The sequence below is a fragment of the Oratosquilla oratoria genome, chromosome 26, assembly GCF_046742065.1.
Source record: "Oratosquilla oratoria isolate Oo_2021 chromosome 26, ASM4674206v1, whole genome shotgun sequence".
NCBI classification, from domain to species: domain Eukaryota; kingdom Metazoa; phylum Arthropoda; class Malacostraca; order Stomatopoda; family Squillidae; genus Oratosquilla; species Oratosquilla oratoria.
Genome location: NC_134802.1, coordinates 43,245,503 through 43,264,536, shown reverse-complemented (window position 1 = coordinate 43,264,536; position 19,034 = coordinate 43,245,503). Strand labels below are relative to the sequence as shown.

Sequence of the window (19,034 nt, the reverse complement as noted above, 5' to 3'; positions counted from 1 at the left end):
GCCTGGGTGCATTGTATTCAATCAAACAACTTTTTAGACTTAACAGCATTGGGATCACACAGACACAAACACAGTATGTCTAGGTTGGAGGATCTGAGGTATCTGTTTCCTTCATGTAGGACTCACAGGCACCAGTTCTATGAAAGAATCTTCAGACATGCATATCTGTCATATTGCATCAAACAACGTCAACTCGCAGAATGCAACAAGAAATCATCTTCCACAATGTACTCCCTACATACCACACGTTGCAGAAACAGACAACACACAAAAAAAGATGTGAACAAATAGTTTTCCATACAGATGCATAGATGTTATGGTGAACAATGCATGAATTGAAATCTAAATATGATTATTGGAAAATAAGGATATTGGCCAAGTTGGAACTGTACATGAATTTGAGCTGGGTATGATAAATTGCAAAGTAAGAGACAAAACCCCAACAGCATTGTTCCTATTCTGTATACTACAGTTAGGTAAATACACAAGTCATTAAACAAACTTTTCACTAAAGGACAACAAACTCCCACAAAATCAGGTAACTCCTGCCATAAACCTTGAAAAGAAAACATTCTCAATACACAAAAATTACACCAGCCCATTTACATTTAGGGGAAAAAGAAAAAGAAAATCACATGCCCCAAATGCAGTCACTACATAGGAGACTCAGAACATGCTGTCTTACACTGCCCTCTCACCTTGCTTAGAAAATACTTTAGTTTCTTCCCTGGGTGACCTGCGGGCCAACCAGTTGGTTGTAGCTAGGTTCCGCGGGGCTGCAGGACTCATGCAAGAGAGGAAGGCAAGTGACTGAGCCCATCCCACCATAACCAAAACACAGATATGTTTGGAGAAGAGTGGATTTTTTTTTTCACAGCTCAAACCTCTACTCTGTGTGTGCTTGTGTGTATGCATGTGGAGTAGTGTGTCATCTGCTCCATATTTGGGTGTAGTGTGGATAACTGCATATGCTTGAGAATGGGAAACTAGCAGTTTGCAAATTTTGTATGTATTGCATACTCATTTTCTGGTGCATGGCCGGTTGACTGAACATCTATCCAATGTGGCATTATTTCACCATTTTTACTTCTTCCCTGCTCTCACTCTTTCAGCAAAGGCAACAACGACCCCTTGTTCTGTAGAAAGAAAAATTGTTAAATGACTTTTCACTTTATCATACTATATATGTAGGTTATGTGCAATACACTGATGGCTTTGCTGTGGTGGCTTAATATTGGTATCATGAGCCACGCCTATTAGAGGAATTAGTTTGTAGCTGAAAGAGTGTATTTTCATACCTTGTTGTGTACATCATTTTTTTGTTTACCAGGGTAAATTTTATTACCATAGTTTTCTGTCTCCCGCCTTTTGTTTCATCTTATCTTTTAACTTACATATGCTTTGGACGCGCACTACCTTATCTGGTAACTTATTTATATTGTTTACTTTATTATTTGTGTGATTATTTGCCCACACATCATTTACACATGAACATGCCCGTTTATACGCGGTTTGCTGTTGTGATGATAGCATCATGCGCTACCAAGCTGAGCTTGAGAGCTCACGCCCCGCTTACGGTGTAAAAAACTTCCACAAGCACGGCAAGCCGTCACCGTCCCCCTTGAGCAAAGGGGATGGGTGTGGGTAAGGCAGCGTTTCTCAACCAGGGTTCCGTGAGAACAAGTGAGATAAACAAATGCACATTTGATTTTTTATTTATTTTCATATACTGTACATAATACAATTAAACACGCACGACATATTCTTGGTTATTGTAATAATGTAATATAGACATCATCCTATCTAACCTATAATTACGATGAAAATAAAATGAGAAAGATATGGTATATATATATATATATATATATATATATGTATATATACATATATATATATATATATATACATATATATTTGCGCAGGGGTTCCTTGAGACATGCAATTTATTTTAAAGGTTACGCAAGGATAAAAAGGTTGAGAAACGCTGGTGTAAGGTCACAGCATTACCCATAGATCGGACATTATGAATTCTGGGCTCACATTTGGGAGGGTAATAGCTGTCGATCACGAGTTCAGCACATGATTGAAGGCCATGATGGTGGATCACACATACACATACCCGCAAGCAAGCGCGCAAACACACGCATTATATATATATATATATATATATATATATAATATATATATATATATATATATATATATATATAAAAATATATATATATATATATATCCCTCGAATATTGTTACTGGAAACCCGTAGACCAGTGGTTGGCAACTGCCCTCAGGTTCTCTCATAGATATTTCTTTGGGGAAACTTTTTACTTGTCTGTGTCGCACTGGGGTGTGATTATCTGTCGCTGGCTTGCAGTGGTAGAAGGGGACCGGTCGCTGATTATATTATTTCTCCCCCGTAAGAAAAAGTGGAAGAAATACAATCGAATTTGTATGTATATATATATATATATATATATATATATATATATATATATATACATATATATATATATATATACACACACACACACACACATACATACATATATATCATATCGGCAATAGTAAGTGATGGTCCTGCGAGACGGACATCAAAGAATCATCTCTCGCCCATAATGAAAGATAAATGAAGATAAATAGAATAAATAATAAATAGATAAATGATAGATAAATAAATTATAAATAAGAATAAATGATAAATCAGAATAAATTATAAATAAAAATAAATAGATATATGATTTTCTTCTATGCCCGTCAACATGGCATCGGATCGAGCCCGGTCTGTGAATTTTGTATTCCTTCTGCTGCTTTCACCTTAAGGGGCAGTGATAACGTGTGACTGTCCCACGTACTATTCTAATTAGGTGACATGGAAAGAGCCCCATGCTAATGCAACACAGACAGTGTTTCTTCAGATCAATGAGAGTGCAAAAGGATTATTGACAGCCATTTTGGTGATGCAGGTTTCCAGTCTGTGAAACGTAGGACAACAGTTACCACTATTACTATGATTATTATTATTTTATTATTATTATTATTATTATTATTGTTATACAAAATGATTTAACTTTTTGTCCAAATAGGGTAAAAGGGATACTGAACTAGTTAATTTTGTGAGCATTTCCTCATGTAGGAACGTAGAATAGTAAGCTTCTTTTGTGGTAATTATTTATATATTACACTCGCCATACATGAAATTCATGATGTATTTCCCAACAGCAAGGTGACGAGTGAGGAAAAGGATGGTGACCCGCTCCATGATGTTCCTGATGCAAAGTAAGTTTCGTATGTTTATTTTTTTTTCTTTCGTATGAAACTGACTTTATCCTCACTCTCAGTCATTGAACATTCTCTATTCACTAATAGTTTGTTCATCCGTTTTAAAAGCATTAATTCGGGACATCGCAGAATTTGACCTCGAGAAATATTACACCAGGAAAGTGCGAAATGTTATGAACAGGATAATAATTTGTGCTAATGCACTATGCCTTCAAGTTACTTCTACACCGATGTAAATGGCGTCGTGGAATGAGACATGCGTTTTTTTTCCATGTCATCGGCTTCTTCAGACTTGTTTTCGGATGTGCCTGCGAGTGGAATACTTCATCGTATTATCATATTTAGTAAATTGTGTATATTTTGGTTGTTGATATTTCATTGGTATGCATGCGTATCGTTTCGCAATTTACTCCCATATTATATATTATTATAAGCTTTCGTGGTGTTTGTTCCATCGAATGGTGTGTAAATTAGATGTTTGAAAACAAAAATTGGAAGAGATGACCTACAGCGGAAATGGACGCCTTTTTAGTAGGCAAGTTTTCACAATTTTAATAGAATGAATATTTTCCCGATCTTTCTCCATGACGTCATATAAGCCGAGCCTTATGAAGACGACCGTCTGAAATAGTTTTGCTTTATTACCGCTTCCGTCCCGGTGGCGGGCGAGTGTTCTCATTTTCTTTCTAGTCTGCGTCAGTCAGATTTGTTACCATGACATTCCTTCGGTTAAAGATTTACTTATTTTTTAACTGTGGGTTTGCGAATAGTTTACATCAAATATTTTCTCCCGAGCTCATGGGATTATCAAGCGATTTTTTTTTCATAATGCGTTTTATGTAATGCACATGATTCACATACGGATGACAGTTTCTTTTGGTGCGTTCTTACTGACATAGTTTCTTTTGGTGCGTTGTTACTGAAAGTATAATTTCCAGATATGCCATACTGAAAAAAAATGTTAACACAGTTGCCAAATGTGGATGCAGTATCTTGACAAGTTCAACTAGCGTTATCAACAATAAACGCCTTTTTATGGAAAACAGCCCAATCAACACTTCAGGGATATAAGACATTGCATTACCATGTAGGCAGTGCCACAACAATTCGCTTGAAGTATAGGATCGTATATCGTGGAGAGGGGGGTCGCTGATTAAGTAAATCGACCTTGCTGTTGATGTGCTGTGTCTTGCTGCATAGCTTCTGACCCAGGGCAGTCATCCACGAGGAGCTAAGATGAATGGGAGGAAAGGGTGGTGGATGGGAGTGGGTATATGCTTTTTGACTTTGGCTACCTTCCTGATAAGGAACAAAAAGCCGGCATATCGATGGATGGACTAAGATTATTCAGTTATGACCGATACTATTCGACATTCAGTTCAAAGGTCTTGTCAAGCGAATAGAGTCGTTTGGCCTTACCCAGAGTAAAGTCTGTTAAATGGGCTCAAGTCACTAATGCGCCTAGGCAGGGATTAACCCAAACAAGAAGGAACTGAATGTAACCGTTTGGGAGTTGCTTCGTCGTCTCGGGGTGGGGCGGGACGGGGCGGAGTAGCAACGGCGGGAAGTGAGGTTACTACAAATGTTTAAACGTGTTTAGAGGCTTAAGTATAAATCCTAACGCTTTCAACATGCTGATGTCCAAGAAAAAAAAAGAGTTATAAATCGTCCCGATAGACTAAGGTATTCCGAAAATCGAAGTAGATTCCTCGAATTTTACAAACTACTTAAATAAATAACACCCTACAGTGGTGCGATTGTTATAGAAACTTTTCTAACGTTAATATAGGTGAAGAATGTGATCACATTCTCATTCGCTAATGTTTGGCCCCCGCCTTGAATTCACAATTCCTGATAATTTTCTTTTCTTTTTACGGAAAGTATACTGCCAGATTTTTAGTTCGTTCAAATTATCTGTGTTCTTTGTTTGTAGTTATTCTTAATATTTTCATAAGGTAGGGCAGAATATTGTGAGGATTTGTCTAACCATCTTATTATTATTATTATAATTATTATTATTATTTTGCAAAAGTGCTTTTTACAAATTAATGGCATTGCATTGGAAACTGCGAGGAAATGTGTGTGGCTCACATCACTGAAATTAAATTTATAGCGAAATTCCAAGTGTTTCACAGCTTTCGTAACGAACAGTTGTGTAATTTTGTGGTAATTTATTTGTAAACGAAACTGCAAAACATCAAGAGTGTGTAGAATTTTAGCGTCTACAGCGTCCATACATCAAATTCAGCGCCTATGCAGCGGAACTTATGCCCGTCAGATATAGATTACAAATGCAGATATTTATAATATACACACACTTCTGGGCACTCAAAACTCATTTGTAACGAATTTGAATTATATAAAATGAAATTTTGACTTAAAGTAGATTCACTTATGAATAGATACACTTACATGTATGCCAACTGTGTTGATAACAAACATTTGCGACGACAGTTTGACATAGGCCATACATTTTTATTTATGTGGTTATAGGTTACCATCCTCTTTCGTCACGATTAAGTCAGTGGGGCCAATACTAGCGACATCTATGGAACAGACAACATAGTTTGTACGTCCGTCTGTTATGACGCGTACATTATTGGCAAACCATCCTGTCTTTCTGAGTTGATTCATACCTGTCAATCTATGACGTCATTTGTTTTGAGGAATTCGGGGCAGCCCTACTACCGAAGGGCTGCCAGAATATAACAGTAACCCCTTTGGTAACAAAAGGGTTTAAACAAGATAGACTTGATTCCGTCGCAGCCGAGAGGACACCTAAATTTTTCACAGAATAGTTTAGCGTTATTGTATAAAGTTAAGTCTGTACGGACTTGGAATTTGTGAATCGAAGTATTGGGTTGCGTGTTTATGGGACATAACTTTAGACATTAATATCCTTATATGTATGTATAGGTAGGATATAGATAGCTGACTTTGATCAACATTACGCAAGCACGGGGGAAATCTTATTGGAATAGTCAAGTACACTTTGTCACTTTTATCCCCCTTAAAGCAAATTCAATAATAATAAATGATTTGTCCATAGCAAAATAGAAATTTATGTGTACATTTTTAGAAAGTAATTAAACGAAATGACGTGTTTACAACTTTTTGCACGAGTGTACAAAATATATTCCATTCAACAAAACTACCTTATTCTTGACATAATGGGTAAGGCCGCCGAAATTCTTTCCTCTATGTGAAGATGAAGGCCGCCCTCCCAGTTTTCCTCACTGACATGACTGTTTACTTAGGAGAGAATGATAAGGAAATATTTGGGATGAGGGGAGGTGAGTGGTATGCTTCTGATAAGCCACAACTACAAGATAGTGTTATCATATGTTCGCGTGATCGTGCAAGCAAGTTCTGTCGTTTGCGCAATACACAACGCAATGAAAGGATTTGTTTTTCTTCTGCATTGAATATTGTTTAACGTGGTTACGGGAAAAGCGGATTAAAAGGAAATATAACAAACAGTGTAAACTAATATTTAGTGGTTATACCAAAATATGATTAGAAAAAGAGAACAAGGTTATTAGGGTACTTGCTAGTACTTCAGGGAAGCCCTTGGACCTCACACCTGTTAATGTAACAGCTGTCGTATGATGAGGTTGGTCAGTGGGACGTGCGGAAACAGCTGATCAAAACTTTTGCAGTTTCTTCTACTGCCTTGTTGAAATTGCAGTTATGATCGTAGTGCAAATAAGTGAATTATACCAAGAGGATTTTGATTGTGCCATGATGATTTTGCTTAAGGTGTATTGGAAATTGATCAGATTATGAGCTGATCAAGTCTGTTGTGAATTATGACCTGGTTGATTTTGTCATTTCAACGTCCTTAGTCACCTGTTTCACAACGATGAGAGAAAACCAAACCTTAGCTGAAGCCTTAGAAGGGTAGGTGTAACGTAGTGGTATGCTTTCGAGTCGTCCTGCACACCCTCAGTTCACTCAGCTGTTTCAAGGATGGCAAAGCAATTTTTCGTTTCATACTCAATAACTATTAGGTTGTGCATTGCGTTGTCATCAACTAGATTATGGTCTTGATGAAAAAATATTAGTAATATTTAGTAAATATAAGGTGAGTGAATAAAGTGAGTGCATATCTATAGATGATTGAAATAAAATAGAAATCATCAACATAAAAAGTGAATTACTAGTTAATGACCATGAAATGAAAAATTAATAATGGACATTTTGGTGTTGTATTGGTTGTGATGTGTGACTGTATTTCAGCATGTTGGGGACCAATTCTGCATCAATGGAGTCACTCGACGATGATAATGAAGGTAATGTAATTAAAAATATATTTTGTTTAACACACACACACACACAAACCAGTTTACCACAGGTAAATAAAAATTCATGGTGAAGTTTAGAATCCATGGCTCAAGTTAGAAAAGATAGTGAAAGGATTTATTGATATAAGGGGAGATTCAAGTTTTAATATTTTCGCTGTAGGTGGGGTTTCCCTCAGCTGAATAAAATTGTTTGGTGGTTGATGGGAGAAATGACAGTTGTAAAAGGCAAGGTTAGATAATGAACACTTATTATATTTTTTAATATTGATATTTGAACACTAATATTTTTAATTAGTATGTGTATGTATGCTTGCATGTGAGTATATATATACATATACATATATAAATGTATATGCATACATTTGTATTTGCATAATATCAATATACCTATTATAATTGTCCTTGGGGTTGGGGGAGGTTAGGCTTGGTAGGGGTGGATATATTGATGAAGTTGCATATTGATAATGAAATTGTGTATAAAAGAAATATTATTATTAATATATTTTTTTTATGTATGTAGATAAATATATACCTATATATATACACACATACACACACACACGACTCGCATAGCACAGTGGTACAGTCCGCAGCCATGACAAAGGCAGTCTGGGTTTGAATCCTGCCCAGGGCTGAAATAATTTCAGTATCGCTGCGCTGTGAGTCGTAACTTTAACTCTCATGGGTGGAAAGTTGGGTGTGTGTGTGCATGTCATGTATGAGCTCTGAGCTGTCTTCCAGGAGGGAAATAGCTGTCGATCACGAGTCCAACACATGATCCAAGACCATGGTGAATCACACACACATATACCGAGAGCTTTTTCCCCCTCTAAGGGAGGTAACCAAGTCAAAGGCATGTACCCACTCCTACCCATTCCACTCCCCTCCACCATCCTCTCTCATTATAGCTCCTCATGCATGATGGGTCATCCCTGTATCTGGCCCACTGCCCTGGGTCAGAAGCGATGTAGCAAGATACAGTACATCCACAGCAAGGCTATTTTACTTAATTGGTAACCCCCCTCTCTGTCTCCTCATGCAGAACAAGAGAAGACTGGGAGAAATCCCTTTGAGCTACATCAAAATATTATTCACGCATAAGCACCCTTCCTTGCATGACATTATCATCTATACACAGCCACTCTCCACTCATTCCTATCACCTGTCTTCTCCCTTCCTTGCTTAACAGACATTCCCCTCTTTCTCAACACCCCTTCACCCCATCTATCCATCTCATCCTCAGTTGTCTACTCAAATTCATTCCCTCCACCTCTGCCTTCTACACCTCTTTTACTAATCTTTCTTCACTCATTCTTTCCATGTGTCCAAACCATCCCAATTCTGTTTCATCAACCCTATCTGTCATCTCCTTTGCCAATCCCGCTCTCCTCCTTACCTCCTTGTTTTGCACTCTATTCAACCAAGTAACACTGACATTTCATCTCTCATTCAAACTTTTCCTCTGTCTCTCTTAAGTTCCACATCTTTGCCCCATGGGCACAACCACCCCTTCATACAATCCCTGTTTTGCATCCGTTCCCAGAATCCCATTTCTCATGACACATTTTAATCTCCTAAGGTATTTACTTGTTTTTCTCAATCTATAATTTACCTCTATCTCCACACCTCCCTTTCCTGCCGCATGTTACCCCAAAAACTTGCCAGTGAAAAATAGACAACAAGAAAAATAACATATACAAAGGTTAGTAGCAAGGACAAGCTTTGGTCTGTAGGAAACCCATGTTATTGTGTAGGAATAATTCTTCAGAATATTCAACCATGCCTCCCAGCAGTCAAGAAAAGAAACAGTAACACCCATCAAACCACTGGGAATAATTATTACACAATGCACCAGAACCACCCCAGTAGAACGTAACCTTACAGAAACCCCCACTATAGAACTCCTCATGAAAACTATAGGTATACAGTTCAGTGCAAGAATTGTCAAACTCGTTCACCCATCTCACTACAGCACATGCGCAAACAACCGAAAAAAGAAAAGAAAATAGAGCTATATTATGTAGCATCTCCATTAGTCCACTACCTGCAACATTCAGAAACATTCACACTCGGAAAACAAAATAAAACACTTCAAGGCAGACCACCAAACTCTGCCATACATTTGTTCCATTGAAAAGTCCCTTCCAAGAGAAGCACAAACTACACTAGGATGACAACATTGTGGTAACTGTCCTACAGTTATACAGTACCAATACTGAATAGGCATGGTAAAAAAGGAAAAAGAAAGAAAAATAAATCCTAGATGCAACCATCACAAAGAAGACAAAACACTTCATTTACACTGCCCAACCCTAATCATATCCATACATACAGACATATACCAAGGGCTTTTTCCTCCTTTCAAGGGAGGTAGCTAGAATCAAAAGGCATAATTCCACTCCCACCCATTTCATCTCCACCCACTCCACTCCCATTTACCACCCTTCCCTCTCTCCCTCTTTTCTTGGCTCTTCCTGGATGACAGGTCATCCCTGCATCTTGCCCATTGCCCTGGATCAGAAGCAATGTAGACACACTATTTCTTCCTAGGGTGACTTATGGGCCATTCTCGTGGCTGTTGCTAATTGTTACTGGTTGTTACCTGAGAGACATGGAGCTTCTTCAAGAGAGATCTGAGCCACTGGAGTGATGGATTGATTTTGCATTCTCTTCCTTACTTATCAGACATTCTTCATATTTCCAGTGCCCCCTCATTCTTAGTCTTCCTCATAAGTCACTCCATGCATTTCTTTCCACATGCTTTTTGCTAGTCTTTCCGTACTCCTATTTTTATACCAAAATCATCTCGGCACTCGTTGGTTTATTGAATCCTATAGCTCTCTTTATACTCCCACTATCTGCTGTACTTCCACATTTCATACTCTGTACATCTGTATAATAATTACCACATTTCTCAAACATTTTTAGGCTCTTCCTTTCTGTTTTCATCAAATTCAATCTCCACTCCATACAATGGCCATGGACATAATCATTTCATCACATGAGCTTTTTCCATATGTTCATCACCAGATACCTATTTATCATAACACTTACTCCTCCATTATTCACATGGACAAATGAAAGGTTCCTGCATGTGGTGGTCCTGCAAGATGGACAGTAGAGCTGCTGCCCAGTTGCAAAACCTGTCAACCCCTCACCTCCAATAGGAAGGACAGCTCCGAGGGGCATACATTTAGTCTCTAGACTGGGCCTAAGATCTATCAACTTTAGGTGTAATTTATTTATTATTATTATTATTATTATTATTATTATTATTTATTTATTTTCATTCTTATTTATTATTTTTATTTTTATTTATTCATTTATCTAAGTATTATTTCCCATATTATTAGTCTTATTCCTCATCAGTGGTATTGGCTGCATGTTAATGTGAGGTTAAAATCTGCTCAGAAGCATGCAGCTGATACTTTAGGGTCTACATGGGATGCCCCTATGGACCAGAGCCACATGTCATTTTTTCTGCGTTAGAGGAAATCTCTGTTCATAGAGAAATGATGCTACTTTATTGGTGATGGAGTTCGGGAAGGTGTACGAAAGGAGGAAGTTGAAGATGAATGTAGGTAAAAGTAAGGTGATGAGATGTACAAGGGGAGAGAATGGCAGCAAATTGGAAGTGGGTATTAAGGGAGAGAGACTGGAGGAAGTGGATAGATTTAGATACATAGTGGTGGATGTAGCGAGGAAAGGAGGTGTGGAGGCAGAGGTAGAATGTAGATTGAGAGAAGCAAGTAAATGCCTTGGGGGATTAAAAAGTGTAATGAGAAATAGACATTTGGTAATAGATGCTAATAGGAGGTTGCATGAAGGGGCGATTGTGTCAACAATCTGGCAGAAACATGGAACATGAGAGAGGACGAATTTGAATGTGTTTGAGATGAAGTGTCTGAGAAATATGGTAGAGGTTACTAGGCTGGATAAGGTGAGAAATGTGGAGGTGATGAGGAGAACTGGAGTGGAAAAGGAGTTGAGAGAAAGGATTGATGAAAGAGTATTAGGATGGTTTAGACACAGAGAAAGAATGAGTGAAGAGAGATTAGTAAAAGAAGTGTGGAAGGCAGAGGTTGATGGAGTGAACCTGAGGGGCCGAGCAAGGATGAGATGGATGGATGGATGGGGTAAAAGGGACATTGTGAAAAAAGGAGAAGTCTGTTGTGGAAGGAAAGAAGACAGAAGATAGGGATGAGTGGAGAATGGTTGTGTATGGATGATGCTCTAATGCATGGGAGTGGGTGGGGGGATGGGGGTGGGTGGGCAGTGAGGGAGTGGTTATATGTGAATGATATTTTGATGCAGTTGGAAGGGATTTCTTCACATATTATCTTTTTCTGCATGAGGGGATGGAGAAGGGGGTTGCCGATTAAGTGAAGTGGCCTTGCTATGGATGTGCTGTGTCTTGCTGCATTGCTTCTGACCCAGGGCAATGGGCGAGATGCAAGAATGACCTGTCACCCAGGAGGAACCAAGAAAAGAGGGAGAGGTGGTTAATGAGAGAGTATGTGGGGATGAAATGGGTGGGAGTGGATTTATGCCTTTTGACTCTGGCTACCTACCTTGTAAAGGGAAAAAGCCCTTAGTATATTTATGCATTATTATTATAATTTATTTATTATATTTTATTTATTTATTTTCTTTTCTTTTATGGAGAACTGAAATCTAACAAAAGTCCCCTGCCTCCCTCCTACTATTTCCAGCTGGTGACATAGAAACATTCATACATTAAATAATTAAAAACTTGGTATATGTACAGTATGGGTCCATGACTTTTCGTCGCCGACGTTTCGTCGCCGGACGTTTCGTCCCCGCGACATTTCGTCCCCGCGACTTTTCGTCGCCGGTCTTTTCGTCGCCCCAAGCACAAATTGTATGCAAAGATTGACAATATTTGAAATATAAAATAATTGAAATATAAAATTGGAAATATATGATTTAATGCCAAATTCAATATACTTCTTCTGATTGATCTTGATGTGATTATTGGTAGTAGCGTCTGTCCAGTCACTTTTTTTCTAGTAATAATCACATAATCCTATTATTTATTATTATTACATTGGTCACCTAATATTATTGATAGTGAAAATTCTTACGGAATTATAAGACTATCAATGATTAACTAGTTGTTAAATTTGTAATTTGTAATTCGTCGCCCCAAGCATAAATTGTATGCAAAGATTGACAATATTTGAAATATAAAATAATTGAAATATAAAATTGGAAATATATGATTTAATGCCAAATTCAATATACTTCTTCTGATTGATCTTGATGTGATTATTGGTAGTAGCGTCTGTCCAGTCACTTTTGTATTTCATCTACGTAAGTTAGGGCTCAGGTATTTGCAAGTCGGACTGGTTAAGGCAAGAATGAATGGTTTATACGGCACTGAGATGTATAGCTATTTGCCACACTCATATTATTGCATTGGGAGTAGGAATATAAGTACAAGTATGACATTAAATCATATATTTCCAATTGTCAATCTTTGCATACAATTTATGCTTGGGGCTACGAAAAGACCGGCGACAAAAAGTCGCGGGGACGAAGCGACCGGCGACGAAACGTCGTCGCCGGACGTTTCGTCGCTGGTCTTTTCGTCGCCGGACTTTTCGTCGCCCCAAGCATGTCTATGATGTGACCCAAAGGGATTTCTTCATTTGTGCTCTGTAAATTTAGGAGTGAATTAGGGGGTGAGTTCACTGTGTAATTCAGTGGTGGGGTAAGCAGATTTTGGTTGTCAGGTCCTGCTGTGGAGATGGTGTCTTTCTGTATTGCTTCTGACCTGAGCATTGGCCAAAGGATAGGTGTGACTGTTTATCCACAAGGAGCTCGTATACAAGTGATGACAAATGGCTGTGGGATAAGTGTATGCCTTAGTTGATTCACCATGGTTTTGGATCACGTGTTGGACTCAAGATTGACAGCTATTTCCCTCCCAGAAGAAAGTTTAGAGCTCATATATGACCGATCTATGGGTAATGCTGTGACCTTACATGTACACACACACCCAACTCCCTGCCCATGAGAGTTGGAGTAACTGCACACAGTGCAGCAATACTGAAATTATTTCAGTCTTGGGTGGGATTGAAAGTCAGACCGCCATAGTGGTGGCCATGAATGCTACCACCTATACATATATATATATATATATATATATATTATATATATATATATATATATATATATATATATATATATATATATATATATATATATATATATTATACATTATACACACATACATACACATTTGAAATAAGTGGTCAGAGGAAACCAGCTTCAACTGTTGGACTCTGCTGTGGAGGTGCTGTGTCTTGCTACATTGCATCTGACCCAGACAGTGGGTGGGGGGGGGGGGGAGCTTTATCAACAAGGCCACCATTACACCATACAAGGGGAAAGAGGTCTTTTGGTATGTATAGATATTTCAAATACATTTGATTACATTGTCTTACAGGTACTGTTCCATGTAACTTACCATCAAGAGTAAACATTAATGAAGCTTGATTTAATTACAGAGTCGAGTTGGGATGAAATTGATCCTGGCGACCCAGACCTTAAATTGTTGGAAAAGGAACCTGAATTATGGGTCAATACCGTGGATAAAGAGGTACGTATAAAGATCAGTCGCACAAACATACACTTCCTCTCTCCCCCTTTTTCTCCTTCAGACCCTCTTATACTTTGTCTTTTTGTAGAAAATAACAAAGTAGGATTGCTACTCTTCTCACTTCATTCCATTTAGCCATTTACAACATGAATGGGAACTCAGTGGCAGCATTCTCTTCCCCCCCCTCCCTTACCACCACAAGGGGAATAGAGTAATTGAGAAATAGAAATCAGCAGTTAAATAGAAATTATTTTTATTTTTCTAAATATAGTAATAGAGAAAATAAATTTATTTCTGACAAAACTGTTATACAGGAACTCAGAATGGGTATGACTGGAAATTAAGTTGTAGTAAAATTATATTGAACACTGTATGATATTGAAGAAGTGATGAGACAAACATATCTCTCTTTTGAACCACATTTTTTAAGTATACAGATTGGTGTAGATGTTTAGATATTATAAAGATTGTCATTATTATAAATCATTGTCATATTATAAAGATTGTCATCCAGGAGGTGCTCAGATGAGAGGGAGGGTGGGAGGGGTGTGGAGTGTATTTAGGGATGAAATGGGTGGGAGTGTTTTTATGCCTTTCCCTTTTTGGCTACCTCCCTTGGAAGGGGGAAAAAGCCTTGGTATATGTATGTATGTGTAGTAAAGATAAATATCTTTTTCAGTTGGTATCAAGTTTGACTGAGAAGCAGGTGAAGAAACAGGAACATATTTATGAGCTTATTATCACCGAAAAACATCATTGTTCTATGCTTAAGGTTATGAAAAAGGTACAGTTTTTAAATAATTTATTTATTTAGTTATTTATTTATTTTTTTCCCAATATGTCTAATTTTGTATACTGGGAAGTGTCTTAACGTTTTGTTTAACAAAATTGCTTCTCATGATTTTAGTAAGAAATCTGTGATATTTTTTACATTTGAAATATTGAAATATATCAGTATGATTATAAAAACTTTGTACTAATACATTCCATGCTATTGACAGCTATTTGTAGAAGGAATGGCAAAGGAACTAGGAATGCAGGAACGTCAAATAAAACAAATATTTCCATGTATTGATGAACTTCTTAACATCCATTGTGCATTTCTGAGGAGATTACGTCTTGTGCAGAGAGAAAACAAATACATAGAAGTCATAGGTAATCTATTGCTTGACCAATTTAGCGGAGAAAATGCCTATGGTTTCAAAGAGGCTTATGGACTTTTCTGTTCACAACATCAAGATGCCGTAAGTACCACCACTTTAAATATGTGGTTCATTTTCAAGCGAGCTTGTACACTCAGGATATCAATGTCCATCTTAAAAGTTACTCATAGTTGTGATGATTGTAAAGCATCATTCTCTAATACATAATGAGTCAAAACCAAGAATTAAGTAGAAATTTGTTGTTGTTATATAGTATATCTGCAGTTTTGGATGCGTCTGCTCATTTTCAAATATTTTCATGTTACTGATAAAGAATGAGTGCAAAAGGTAGGAGGGAATGAAGAGTGGTTGAAAATTGAGGAAATGACACAACCCAGAGGGATGTTCTTGTCTGTTCTATAAATTTTTTTGAGTGGATGTAGGAGTGGTGATCATCATATTATAGAGTGGTGAAAGTAAACTAGCTCTGGCAATCGGGCCTAGCTGTGGAAGTGCTGTGTCTTGCTGCATTGCTTTTGACCCGAGTGCATGGGTAGACAATTCCAGTTTTACAGTAGTTGCTCAGTGGGATTCTTTGGAGCAACTCATGGTTGCCCGCAGAGGAAATCTGGGTGTCCCAGGCACGCAGGTGACCGAATTGTCCACCCCTGGAATGGTGTGACAGCAGACGAGGATGACCATTCATCCTTTGAGATGCTAAGATGGTAGAAATGATGAGTGATGGGTGTAGGGTGATTGTATGGTATGACTTCACCACCTCCCTTTATAAGGGGGAAAACTTTTTGGCATACAAGTATATATATATATGATTATATGTATACACATCCATTCCTCCATTCATTGCCATGTGCAACCCAGCACGTAGATTGGTGATATGATTTAGCTATGTGTATACTCCTAATGACTGTTGTGGCAGTAAATATTATTGCAAGGTTAAATAATAATCATGATATTTCTACAGGTGTCTTATTACAAAGATATTCTCAAGACTGATCGCCGCTTCCAAGCTTTCATACGACAAAGATCCTCCCATCCCCTCATGAAGAAGAAGGGCATCCCAGAGTGCATTTTGTTTGTCACCCAACGAGTTACCAAATATCCTCTCATCCTTGAAGCTTTGAGCAAGTATAGCAAGGACAGTCAACTTGAACTTGAAATGCTACAAAGTGCTCTCGAGCAAGTCAAGGTTAGTCATGGAATTGCTGTAGATGTGCTGTGTCTTGCGACACTGCTTCTGACCCAGGGCAGTGGACAAGATGCAGGGATGACCCGTCATCCAGGAGGTGTCAAGATAAGAGGGAGGGAAGGGGGTGGAGTGTGATAGGGATGGAATGGGTGGGAGTGTTTTTTATGCCTTTGTTTTTTGGCTACCTCCCTTGTAAGGGGGAAAATTGCCTTTGGTATATGTATGTATATATGTACAATTATATACATCATTAACATGCAAGGGGATGAAGTTAAGTCCAGATACATCTGTGAGCAGAATGTTGAATGATAAGGTTACCATAAATTTCAGTGTATAAGATATATACCAAAGTTTTTAATGTAAAGTGTTTGTTGTGATATATACTTTTTCATACTGAACACCTTATCCTAAACTGTGATATAATGAGACAGAAAAGGTTGTATGAAATTTTACCCAAGTTATTGTATGGAACAGACTTGGGAATATAAGGAAGGCAGAAGGGAAGTCTGATGTTTTTGATGAACAAGGGTTTCATAGAGTGAGAAATATGGAGATAAGGAAGAAGACATGAGTGGATACAGGATTGTCAGATAGAGTGGACCAAATATTGCTGAGATGTTGTGGACATATAGAAAAAGTGAACGAGGAAAGTCTAGCAATGAATATGTGGAAGTCAGAATTGAGCCTGTGAGGAAGATCAAGAATGAGATAGATGGATGAGGTGAAGGGGGCTTTTGATATACTTTTGAGTCTGTAGAGTAAGGAAGAGAGTGCAAAAAAGGAGGGAATGTAAGGAGATTGTGAATGGGTGACATGACTCAAAAGGATGTTCTCATCCGCTTCATCAGTTATTTTGAGTGAATGGGGAGAGGGTCACCAAATGGAGTAGGAGTATAGCTGCTCCAGGTGTCAGGCATTGCTGTGGAAGTGCTGTGCCTTGATGCATTGCTTTTGACCCAAGCCATGTGGTCAGGGACAAGGATGAATGGGTGTGAATTATGTATGAGGTGGGTGGGTGGCCACCCATCTTATAAAGGGGGGGAAATGACATTTGACATATGTGTAATACACAGAAATTCACATTAAAAGTCCCTTCTCTTAACAAGGGAGGTGGTTGACTCAGTGCACATGTAGACAACACACATTAAAATCCATTGAACAACACACAAATAATTAATTTTGCCTATCATTGCGAAAATGATTGAGAAAATGTATGGAAATGAAATTGCCTGTAAATGATGTTAAAAACTAAATTTAGTATGGGGTTGGTAAATTTTAATGTGAGTTTTTCTTTCTTTTTAGGACATACTTGTAAATATTAATGCTCAGGTGGCAGAGAAGGAGCGCAAACAGCGGTTACTTGAAATATACCATAAAATAGACGCCAAGTCTTCAGCTATGTATAAAGAACAAAAATTCAAAAAGTCTGATCTACTTTCCTCTAGCAGAAAGCTCAAGTAAGTAGTCATGATTTGTGTGTTTGTTATTGTTTTTTGATAGCTGTATGCTTTCATATGCATGCACAATGCAAATAAAGCCTTGCAACATCATTCGTTCTGTACCTTCTTTAATGCAATGCTGAGATACAATCACAAAAGTGACTTAAGGTGTCTCCATAAGAGTATATAAATTTGTACGGTACTTGTGAATTACATCTACGTTAATCATGTTCATATGAATCAGAGTAAACCATTTCTAAGATGATTTGGGCATTGGTGGCATAATTGGAAGCTTGCTGATCTTGCGTTTGCATAGTTATGGGTTCGAATCCCGCTGTTCTCTCTTGATCGCCCCAACAGTCCAATTGCATAAAGCAAAGGTGGTGGCTTTGGCCACAGCTGGCACCTCCTGCCGTAGGTTCCTCACCATCTTCTTCTTTGCAGATTTGAAGGCACAGCTGTACTTAGTCAACAAAGAGGGAAATCAGTTTTAGTGCAGGTCGTTGTATTGTCCAACCTTGTGTTTTTCCTTCAGGAGAACAATCAGAAGTATTATTTTGTATCACCTGATAGCAAGGTAGGGAAGTACAGGGTACGTATTAGAAACTAATAATTGCCTTTTGCTTTTTTGATCCAGTTGATATTTACCAAGATTTTTATAAAATGGCAAGTATCCTTTCTTTGGGGTAAAGCTGAAATGATGATTCATAACTATTGAACTTGGGTGTTTTCAGCAAATTTTAATTCAAATTTTCTTTCTCACATTGAAGGCAGGAGTAATACCATTAGAAAAGCTTATAGTCAGAGAAAAGGCCGGACAAGATTCGAGAGCCATCTACCTCATCAACTCCAAAAGAAATGCTGAAATGTTCGAATTGGAGTGCTCCCATCCTAAAGACAAAAGAATCTGGATAGAATCCATAAAGTGAGTTTGAAAATTTTTACTTAAAGAAAAAAAAATGATAGGGATGGAATGGGTGGGAGTAGTTTTTATGCCTTTGTTTTTTGGCTACCTGCCCTATAAGGGGGAAAAAAAGCCTT

The 19,034-nt window shown here is 38.0% G+C and overlaps 1 protein-coding gene across 7 annotated transcripts in view; it reads left to right on the top strand.

Annotated features, from left to right (window-relative positions):
- Positions 1–19,034, top strand: part of LOC143039494 (uncharacterized) — a 957,356-nt gene that overhangs the window by 926,284 nt on the left and 12,038 nt on the right. For 6 of the 7 annotated variants that reach the window (XM_076209611.1, XM_076209609.1, XM_076209610.1 and 3 more), the window contains 9 exons: positions 3,217–3,273; positions 7,516–7,568; positions 14,114–14,205; positions 14,885–14,989; positions 15,207–15,449; positions 16,330–16,554; positions 17,857–18,011; positions 18,438–18,585; positions 18,764–18,918. In XM_076209611.1, coding sequence (XP_076065726.1) covers positions 3,217–3,273; positions 7,516–7,568; positions 14,114–14,205; positions 14,885–14,989; positions 15,207–15,449; positions 16,330–16,554; positions 17,857–18,011; positions 18,438–18,585; positions 18,764–18,918 — 1,233 coding nt within the window. The remainder of the gene's footprint in view (positions 1–3,216; positions 3,274–7,515; positions 7,569–14,113; positions 14,206–14,884; positions 14,990–15,206; positions 15,450–16,329; positions 16,555–17,856; positions 18,012–18,437; positions 18,586–18,763; positions 18,919–19,034) is intronic. The other variant, XM_076209607.1, reaches the window with a different exon arrangement.